The 11,379-nt window shown below is 43.0% G+C and overlaps 1 protein-coding gene across 1 annotated transcript in view; it reads right to left on the bottom strand.

The window, feature by feature from the left end:
* Nucleotides 1-9,556, bottom strand: part of asap1a (ArfGAP with SH3 domain, ankyrin repeat and PH domain 1a) — a 200,410-nt gene extending 190,854 nt beyond the window's left edge. Inside the window, exons 1-2 of the mRNA XM_084139939.1 lie at nucleotides 9,328-9,556; nucleotides 9,076-9,202 (exon numbers count right to left, since the gene is read on the bottom strand). Of these exons, the coding sequence (XP_083996065.1) occupies nucleotides 9,076-9,201 (126 nt within the window). The 5' untranslated portion in view covers nucleotide 9,202; nucleotides 9,328-9,556. The remainder of the gene's footprint in view (nucleotides 1-9,075; nucleotides 9,203-9,327) is intronic.
* Between the last annotated feature and the right edge of the window lie 1,823 nt (nucleotides 9,557-11,379).

The raw sequence follows: 11,379 nt of genomic DNA on the forward strand, positions 1-11,379 counted from the left end.
ACCTAGTTATCACCCAGGCAGTACAAATTCCCTCTGTCAGCTTGATTCTTCCATCTCTTGAATTACAACATCAAAAATCTACTCCGTAACCATTCATAAGTAGGGAAAGGTGATACCTAGTCAGTTGCACAACTGAATGCATTCAGCTGAAATGTGTCTTCCCCATTAAACCCAACCCATCAATCAGAGCAGTGCGGCGGGAGGCTGCCTTATTCGACATCCATGTCATTGGCGCCCAGGGAGCAGTTGTTGTTGGGGGTTAACTGCCTTGCTCAAGGGCCGATTTTTCCACCTTGCCAGCTCGGGGAGTCAAACCAGCGACCTGCCACCTTAACTGTGTATAGTATACAGACAAAATACATTTTAGTTTAAGAGATGTGAAGAGTGACAAGAAAAGAGCTGTGCAGTCACTGCAGGGCAATGAACCCAGTGTGCCAACATCAAAAGACCATCATGCACCACTTCTCTGCCCCAGGTGATTCCTCTGTTTTGCCTTGCAGTTCCCCAAGAGAATATAAATGTGAGCACACAAGGAAACCAGATAGTTGTCAACTGGAAGCTGCTAATATCCTAAAATAGAGGCATTAAAAATGTTTCACAGTGAAAAACAGTTTCTGCTGTTCATGGTCCGTATTCCCCCAGTTTTCCTGGAGGGATGTTTGGCCAATGTACTGGAGTGCGTGCATGAATAAATAGCCTATATTAGGCAGACAACTGCGTCATTGCAACCTGCAAGCACATCTGTCTTCCTTTATGTTCCAATGCATTTGCTGCAGTTTACCAGTTAGCTGATGTAGATCTCATTGCAAGGCCCTTTTTTTGGAGGTAACGTGAGGATTGTATTGGACAAAAGGCATAGGTTATTGAGCATGGTGAGCATTGGTGGACAGGAAAAGACGCAACGCTCGCTCACCATTAAAAAGTCTTAGTTTTATTAAGCACGTGATTCTGAAGAAGGCCATGAAGGCTGAAACGTCAATCTTTTAAACTTGCTTAACAAAACAAAAAATGATGGTGAGCGAGCGTTGCGCCTTTTCCTGTCCAATGATGTGGTGTTTACACATTTTTAGGTTGCACCTCTACTCACGTTGGTTGAGCACCCATGGTGAACATTGGTCACAGTTCGCCCAACCAGAGCTAAAAACATGCATCTGTTTTAAAATGACTGTAGCATCATTGTAGCCTAATATATCATTATTTAAATAATTTGCATTGTGCAGTTTCACATCACTGGTTCAGTTTCCCCAATAGAAACATGTAGTCTACTGTGTGTCCTTCCTAACTTCCATACTGGCTTCTCCCATTCTGTCTCTCTCTTTTCTGAGGACAAATTATTTTCTGAGTGGCTAAGTGGCCAAATTGTCTGGACGTCTCTTCCCGATCAACCGAACCTTCTGTGCATGTGCGGGATTCTCTACTTTACATAGGGATTCTCTACTTTACAAACAAGCCCATTGTCAAACTCTGGTCTACACACGCAGATCGTTCGGTTGCCTAGAGGTAGAACAGGCTACTCTGGCGAATTGCAATCATGTGTAGTCTATCAAATCGTGGGGTGCTGCATGATCATTGAGAAGCAAAATAACAGTTGTTTTGCCCCAATGCAATGTGTAGACTGCGTCAAGATTATGTTTGTGCTACTGCTATGTCTTTAGTTAGGTTGTACCCTACATCCTAAATTAGCCTACAATAAAAACAAATATTTTAAATGTTAATTCAAATCGCCGCAGGGTATTTATTCCAGCTGTTTAGAAATATGAGGCAGAGACGTTACACAACTAACACATGCACAGCCTCAGCCTTATAAACATGGCCCGGTTAACCGGGTAGGAGGAGTTTGCACTGGGTGAAAAGTGATTGCATCCATTTTGTAACCGGGCTGCCTCCCAGGCATGAGTGTCCCTGTAACAGTAATGCTTCCGTCCCTCTCCTTGCCCCAACCTGGGCTTGAACCAGGGACCCTCTGAACACATCTTCCTACTACGAGGCGTCGTTACCTATCGCTCCGCAAACACCGCCACAACTACAATGTTTTAGAGCGATTGACGTCACTTATTGAACGCTGCCAACTAGCTAGCCATTTCACATCGGTTACACCCCGTTCAAAGCCAATGGCTAAATCAGCTCCAAACATAGTGACGTATGTCAAGCACGTGGAGTAATGATTTAGGATTCAGAGTTTTTGTATGAATAAGGGTTTGCTCTTAACAAAATCCCCATATGTGCTAGTTTTAAAATCAAAACATTTATTTTATGGAAAAGACATGTTCCTGAACGGTGCACCATGCTACCTTGTTGACAATATGACCGGCGCAGATTAGTGTTCGATTTGAGAAGGTCTCCATCACAGGTTTTGCCCGGTCACGTCACGGGCCATAACCCAGTGCACCCCAGTTCAGCCTAATCGAACTCACTAATTTTTACTGAGAGGAGGCGTGGCCAGTTTGCTCTGCCATCCAAAGCTACATGGTCACAATTACATCCGTAATGTAGTGAGCAGTGTGGGAATGACATTCCTAAATTGTTACAAAACAGACAGTGTGGAATTGTAGGCCTACATTATTGATTTATACAATGTAGCCTAGGAAACAGCACTGGCGAATAGGCTGGGTTAAGTGTAGCCTATCAGAATTAACGTAGCCTACCAGTAGTTTGCTGCGCTGTACAGTGGCAAATTTGAGTCAAATAATTTTACAATCATTGCATAGCCTATGCTTCGCATGGCCATAAATAGCCTAACTGTTCTAAAAAACATACTCTCATAGCAATGCAATGTGGGGGTGACATAGGCTCCCGAGTGGCGCAGTGGTCTAAGGCACTGTATTGCAGTGCTAGCTGTGCCACTAGAGATCCTGGTTCGAATCCAGGCTCTGTCGTAGCCGGCCGCGACCGGGAGACCCATGGGGCGGCGCACAATTGGCCCAGCGTCGTCCAGGATAGGGGAGGGAATGGCCGGCAGGGATGTAGCTCAGTTGGTTGAGCATGGCGTTTGCAACACCAGGGTTGTGGGTTCAATTCCCACGGGGGGCCAGTAAAAAAAAGAATATATATATATTTTTTTAAGAATAATTTATGCACTCACTAACTGTAAGTCGCTCTGGATAAGAGCGTCTGCTAAATGACTAAAATGTCAAATAGGCCTATGAGTAGGCCATACGAAACCAGGCCAAAAAAAAAATATGATTTGGGGGATTTTCACGAAATTGAGTCGATAGAAGAGTCCTTTGGAGGAAGGATTGTTGACGTATATTTGAAATGTGTATCTAAAAGCATCATTGAGAAATAATGTATCAAAGTTGGCATATTTATGACATTTTGTCCTTACCCAGGCCTCCTTTAAGACTCCATAATGGGGGGGGGGGGGGGGGGCGCAAATAAAACCATAAGGGCCACCAGTTGGGGAATCTCTACAGCCGTATCAAAGTTCCAGAGTGGGATCTCTGCTAGTTTAAACGTTTTTTATTTAACCTTTATTTAACCAAGTAAGCCAGTTGAAAACAAGTTCTCATTTACAACTGCGACCTGGCCAAGATAAAGCAAAGCAATGCAATAAAAACAACAACACAGAGTTACATATGGAATAAACAACACGTACAGTCAATAACACAATAGAACATCTATATACAGTGTGTGCAACTGTAGTCAATTATGGAGGTAAGGCAATAAATAGGCCATAGTACAAAATAATTACAATTTAGTATTAACACTGGAGTGATAGATGTTCAGAAGATGATGTGCAAATAGAGATACTGGGGTGCAAATGAGCAAAATAAATAACAACGCAAATAACAATATGGGGATGAGGTAGTTGGGTGGGCTAATTACAGACGGGCTGTGTACAGGTGCAGTGATCGGTAAGCTGCTCTGACAACTGATGCTTAAAGTTAGTGAGGGAGATACAGTGGGGAGAACAAGTATTTGATACACTGACGATTTTGCAGGTTTTCCTACTTACAAAGCATGTAGAGGTCTGTAATTTTTATCATAGGTACACTTCAACTGTGAGAGACGGAATCTAAAACAAAAATCCAGAAAATCACATTGTATGATTTTTAAGTAAATAATTTGCATTTTATTTCATGACATAAGTATTTGATACATCAGAAAAGCAGAACTTAATATTTGGTACAGAAACCTTTGTTTGCAATTACAGAGATCATACGTTTCCTGTAGGTCTTGACCAGGTTTGCACACACTGCAGCAGGGATTTTGGCCCACTCCTCCATACAGACCTTCTCCAGATCCTTCAGGTTTCGGGGCTGTCGCTGGGCAATACAGACTTTCAGCTCCCTCCAAAGATTTTCTATTGGGTTCAGGTCTGGAGACTGGCTAGGCCACTCCAGGACCTTGAGATGCTTCTTACGGAGCCACTCCTTAGTTGCCCTGGCTGTGTGTTTCGGGTCGTTGTCATGCTGGAAGACCCAGCCACGACCCATCTTCAATGCTCTTACTGAGGGAAGGAGGTTGTTGGCCAAGATCTCGCGATACATGGCCCCATCCATCCTCCCCTCAATACGGTGCAGTCGTCCTGTCCCCTTTGCAGAAAAGCATTCCCAAAGAATGATGTTTCCACCTCCATGCTTCACGGTTGGGATGGTGTTCTTGGGGTTGTACTCATCCTTCTTCTTCCTCCTAACACGGCGAGTGGAGTTTAGACCAAAAAGCTCTATTTTTGACTCATCAGACCACATTACCTTCTCCCATTCCTCCTCTGGATCATCGAGATGGTCATTGGCAAACTTCAGACAGGCCTGGACATGCGCTGGCTTGAGCAGGGGGACCTTGCGTGCGCTGCACGATTTTAATCCATGACGGCGTAGGGTGTTACTAATGGTTTTCTTTGAGACTGTGGTCCCAGCTCTCTTCAGGTCATTGACCAGGTCCTGCCGTGTAGTTCTGGGCTGATCCCTCACCTTCCTCATGATCATTGATGCCCCACGAGGTGAGATCTTGCATGGAGCCCCAGACCGAGGGTGATTGACCGTCATCTTGAACTTCTTCCATTTTCTAATAATTGCGCCAACAGTTGTTGCCTTCTCACCAAGCTGCTTGCCTATTGTCCTGTAGCCCATCCCAGCCTTGTGCAGGTATACAATTTTATCTCTGATGTCCTTACACAGCTCTCTGGTCTTGGCCGTTGTGGAGAGGTTGGAGTCTGTTTGATTGAGTGTGTGGACAGGTGTCTTTTAAAACAGGTAACAAGTTCAAACAGGTGCAGTTAATACAGGTAATGAGTGGAGAACAGGAGGGCTTCTTAAAGAAAAACTAACAGGTCTGTGAGAGCCGGAATTCTTACTGGTTGGTAGGTGATCAAATACTTATGTCATGCAATAAAATGCAAATTAATTACTTAAAAATCATACAATGTGATTTTCTGGATTTTTGTTTTAGATTCTGTCTCTCACAGTTGAAGTGTACCTATGATAAAAAATACAGATCTCTACATGCTTTGTAAGTAGGAAAACCTGAAAAATCGGCAGTGTATCAAATACTTGTTCTCCCCACTGTAAGTGTCTCCAGCTTCAGAGATTTTTGCAGTTCGTTCCAGTCATTTGCAGCAGAGAACTGGAAGGAATGTCGACCAAAGGAGGTGTTGGCTTTGGGATGACCAGTGAGATATACCTGCTGGAACGCATACTACGGGTGGGTGTTGCTATGGTGACCAATTATCTAAGATAAGGCGGGGATTTGCCTAGAAGTGATTTATAGATGACCTGGAGCCAGTGGGTTTGGCGACGAATATGTAGTGAGGGCCAGCCAACGAGAGCGTGCAGGTCACAATGGTGGGTAGTATTTTTTTATTTATTTTTTATTTAACCTTTATTTAACCAGGTAAGCCAGTTGAGAACAGGTTCTCATTTACAACTGCGACCTTGCCAAGATAAAGCAAAGTAGTGCAATAAAAAACAACACAGAGTTACATATGGGGTAAAAAACATAAAGTCAGAAATACAACAGAAAATATATATACAGTGTGTGCAAATGTAGCAAGTTATGGAGGTAAGGCAATAAATAGGCTATAGTGCAGAATAATTACAATAGTATTAACACTGGAATGCTAGATGTGCAAGAGATTATGTGCAAATAGAGATACTGGGGTGCAAAAGAGCAAAATAAATAACAATATAGGGATGAGGTAGTTGGGTAGGCTAATTTCAGATGGGCTGTGTACAGGTGCAGTGATCGGTAAGGTGCTCTGACAACTGATGCTTAAAGTTATTGAGGGAGATAAGAGTCTCCAGCTTCAGAGATTTTTGCAATTCGTTCCAGTCATTGGCAGCAGAGAACTGGAAGGAATGGCGGCCAAAGGAGGTGTTGGCTTTGGGAATGACCAGTGAGATATACCTGCTGGAGCGCAGACTACGGGTGGGTGCTGCTATGGTGACCAATGAGCTAAGATAAGGCGGGGATTTGCCTAGCAGTGATTTATAGATGGCCTGGAGCCAGTGGGTTTGACGACGAACATGTAGTGAGGACCAGCCAACAAGAGCGTACAGGTCACAGTGGTGGGTAGTGTATGGGGCTTTGGAGACAAAACGGATGGCACTGTGATAGACTACATCCAATTTGCTGAGTAGAGTGTTGGAGGCTATTTTGTAAATGACATCGCCGAAGTCAAGGATCGGTAGGATAGTCAGTTTTACGAGGGCATGTTTGGCAGCATGAGTGAAGGAGGCTTTGTTGCGAAATAGGAAGCCGATTCTAGATTTAACTTTGGATTGGAGATGCTAGATGATTGGAGAGTTTACGGTCTAACCAGACACCTAGGTATTTGTAGTTGTCCACATACTCTAGGTCAGACCCGCCGAGAGTAGTGATTCTAGTGGGGCGGGCGGGTGCCAGCAGCATTCGATTGAAGAGCATGCATTTAGTTTTACTATCATTTAAGAGCAGTTGGAGGCCACGGAAGGAGTGTTGTATGGCACTGAAGCTTGTTTGGAGGTTTGTTAACACAGTGTCCAATGAAGGGCCAGATGTATACAAAATGGTGTCGTCTGCGTAGAGGTGGATCTGAGAGTCACCAGCAGCAAGAGCGACATCATTGATATACACTGTGAATAGAGTCGGCCCGAGAATTGAACCCTGTGGCACCCCCATAGAGACTGCCAGAGGTCCAGACAACAGGCCCTCCGATTTGACACATTGAACTCTATCTGAGAAGTAGTTGGTGAACCAGGCGGGGCAGTCATTTGAGAAACCAAGGCTATTTAGTCTGCCAATAAGAAAGCGGTGATTGACAGTCAAAACCCTTGGCCAGGTCGATGAAGACGGCTGCACAGTACTGTCTTTTATCGATCGCTGTTATTATATCGTTTAGTTATGGCCCATTTTGCACCGAGAAATTGGCAGAGTAGGCAATGTAACCAATCACAGCCCCCATTTTACTTGTATCATTGCACATACTGCAAATCACTAGCAGATGGTGAGCATTTCTATCCATTTTCACATTCATTCTGTTGGTAATGCAATTTGGATAATAAGTCAAAGTAGCAGAGATCGCACTCTGGAACATTGATATGTATATTATGTTCAACAATAACAATATTGAAAAATTAGCCAAAAATTGTGTTTTCAATATTCATCTTTATATTTGATTAATATTCATAACTTAAATGTATGTATATACAGTACCAGTCAAAAGTTTGGACACACCTACTCATTCAAGGGTTTTTATTTACTTTTACTATGTTCTACATTGTAGAATAATAGTGAAGACATCAAAACTATGAAATAACACATATGGAATCATGTAGTAACCAAAAAAGTGTTAAACAAATCAAAATAGATTTGAGATTCTTCAAATAGCCACCCTTTGCCTTGATGACAGCTTTGCACACTGTGTTATTTCATAGTTTTGATGTCTTCACTATTATTCTACAATGTAGAAAATAGTAAAAATAAAGAAAAACCCTTGAATGAGTAGGTGTTCTAAAACGTTTGACTGGTAGTGTATATATATATATTTGTTTTTATTGATATCAAAATATTACTCATATTACAGAGCAAGCAGTAAAGCTTCATATGACATCAATTGTTGCTTTGTAGCACCTACATACTAAACATTATGGAGTCTTAAAAGGATAGTTCACCCAAATTACAGAATTACATTGGTTTCCTTACCCTGTAAGCACTCTATGGACAAGGTATGACACCAATCCATGTTTTGATTTAGTTTCCCTGACACTGTTTCCACATGATAACATTTTAGCATTTGTGGCACAAATACTACTCAAGTCATGGGACCAATATTAGCATGTGGAAACAGTGCCAGGGAAACTAAACCAAAACATGGATTGCTGTCATACCTTGTCCTTAGACAGGGTAATGAAACCAAAATGCCATTTTGTAATTTGGATGTATTATTTTAGCAGACAGTCTTATCCAGAGGGACTTACAGGAGCAATTAGAGATACATGCCTTGCTCAAGGGCACATCGGCAGATTTTTCACCTAGTTGGCTTGGGGATTCAAACCAGTAACCTTTTGGTTTCTGGCCCAACCCTCTTAACCGCTATGCTACCTGCCACCCTTTAAAAGGAGGCCGGGTACAACCAAAATGTAATAAATATGGCAACTTTGATACATTATTTCCCAATTATGCTTTAAGATACAAATGTCAAATATATGTCAACTGTCTTCCTCCAAAAAAAAAAATTTAATTTCGTGAAAATCATGGTATTTTTCCGTCCTGGTTTCGTATGGAATCACTCCTACCATGCCTTCCTTTGGGCCGATATTAAATGAAATAATAAAATAGACCTACCAGAACAATGGACTAATCTGACCATTCATTCTTCCGCATGCCAACACTCATCCATGCGGAAAATGCATGGCCCCTATTGCACAACGTGAACGTGTTGTAGCCTAGCATAGCCTACCCTACAGTTATAGCAGAATGAATGCTGTGTTGAAGCAGTTCGAGAGAGAGAGTTTGGGGCCGATTTGATTCACTTTCAAGAGCCGACCATGGACTAATGCGCAATTGCATGACATTCACGTAACTCATAGTTGAGCTTATATGTTTGTTCACTGTGCTCATCTCATTGCCAATTAAGCTTTTTCTGGACGGCCTTACCTCCTCCAGAACATTGATTGTGTTCTTGCAGCTCTGCAACCGGGTGGTGAAACTGGAAGTAGTGGGGGAATTGTAGTCCTCGGTGGTCTCCGAGAGGAACTCGGATACCGAGATCTGGTCTGGCATCCTTTACCACGGAAAAAAGGATGAGTGGAAAATCAAAAAACCAACACCATGAATTAGAGATTGAAATAGTAATGGTAGGCTACGGAATCAACCTTCGTTTAATAATACACGATGAGAGATAAAAACCTTCTCCGTTGGATATGGTGAAATGTCCTGCCCTATACGTCCTCTCCACACTATTTCCACCCTTTCCCTCTATCCAAGCTATAATTGCACCCTTTCAGCTGTAAAAAAAACGATTCAGTTGTGTCCCCCAATCCTCCAAAACAAATGGTATGCACGGATGACAGATGTCCTCATTGCCAAATTAGGTGATATGGTTTTTCAAGAACAAGCTTTTGTGCACCGAGAGTCAATTCCGTTAATGCAATTATTGTAGAGGCTCTGGCAGCCGCTTATCTTTTCCCCTTCGTTTTTTCTCTCCCGCTAACGGACCATATCTGCTGTCTGACATTAGCGCACGCACGCCATGTCCCTCCCCCGCGTTTGTGACCGGGATAAACAAGGAAGAGCTTTGCGCATGCCTCGACCCTGTGGCGAGATAAATCATTATATAAATCATTGACATAATGATTTAGCGTGTAGACTAGATTTGCAAGTGTGTAACTGATGAGTTGTGAACATGAAAAAAACTAATTTGTAATCGAATTTGCAAACTTGTAATTGCGAGCAATAATTGTCGCACACGTCAATTTCACGCGCGCAGACTTTTAGCAGTACTTTAGCGCCCTACCATGACAAAAATATTTGTAGATGTGCAAACAGTGATTTGCAAGTAAGGAGAGAGAGAGAGCAGGAGCTTTGGGAGGTGAGACCTGTTTCTTCTTCTTCGATTAGGTTTAATGGCGGTTGGCATCAAATAAATGTTGAATTTTACCTCCACCAACCAGACTGGATTATAACTCCCTTATACTTTGCTTAAAAAAAGAAAAGAAAAACGACCATCTAACCCATACACTCATTTAAAACCCACCTCCCTACTTCACTAAATCTATTTAGTCGTACCTCAGGCCAACAGCCTGAAAGGACCGGACACCACCACTCAACACACCCTGTAACTCTTCTGATGTCAAATCTCGTACACCCAAATACTTCTCTGCAGCTGCCATCACAACCTAAATTTTCTGCGACTTACATTCCATCCCTGCAGTACAGTTGATAACCTTTGCTATAAATGCTAAACATCCAATCTTACTGAAGCATATCACTTGTTGGCCTATCCCTCTGTACTGGTAGAGATCTACTACTCACACCACTCCTCTCAGGATCCCTCCACCTTGACCCATTTTCCTTTCTTCACTGCCTCAGCATACGACAACTTCTGCACTACTCCAACCCTGGGAACCTTAACCTGCCTCTCTCACTGGGCATTTCTGATCCCCAGCCCCCTGGGCACCCCTACAATTAACACATACCACTACTTTCCCCAATGCTACACATACTTTTGTCTCATGCCCTTCTGCACACTTCTCACACCTAGAAACCTCCCTCCTACACATTGCTGCAACATGCCCATAAGCTTGACACCTGTAACAACGTAATGTATTCGGTAGAAAGCTCGTACGGGATAACTGATATATCCTAACATCACTTTGTCGGGCAAAGACTCAACATCAAAACTCAAAAGAACAGACAAGGACTTCTGTGTCACCGCTCATGCCCCCCTGTCTGCGTCACACCAAACGACGAGCATCACAAATACCGGGAATCTTCCCCTTCAGTTGGTCCACTTTCACATTTACCGCTACCCCATTAAATCACTCCTTTAAATGGCGCCCTTTTCTTGAAAGCAAAACAATTCACATCTCTTGCCCCCATTCATTTAACACGGAGCGCCTGCTCCCTCTGACCAACAGAAACAAACAATTATCACAAGACCACCTCGGGTTACCTTCACCGATTCCACAGCACCCAACTCCGTTTTCACCCACCCTGAACCCACAAATGGATCAGCCAAAAGGCATGGGTCCACTTTTTCCAAATATTTCAACAGATTCATCTCTATCCTGAGGGGGATACCAAGAACTTCACCACACCTACCACCTCCGATACTTCGCCCTCATTCACTAACATTTCTCCTCCTCTCTTCGATCCGGTGTACAGCTCACTCTGCTTACACTTTCTACTATTCTTCTTCAACAAACCATCTCCCTTTTTCCCTACATGTTTAACCAATTC

The sequence above is a fragment of the Coregonus lavaretus genome (genome assembly GCF_964263955.1).
Source record: "Coregonus lavaretus genome assembly, chromosome: 23".
NCBI classification, from domain to species: Eukaryota; Metazoa; Chordata; class Actinopteri; order Salmoniformes; family Salmonidae; genus Coregonus; species Coregonus lavaretus.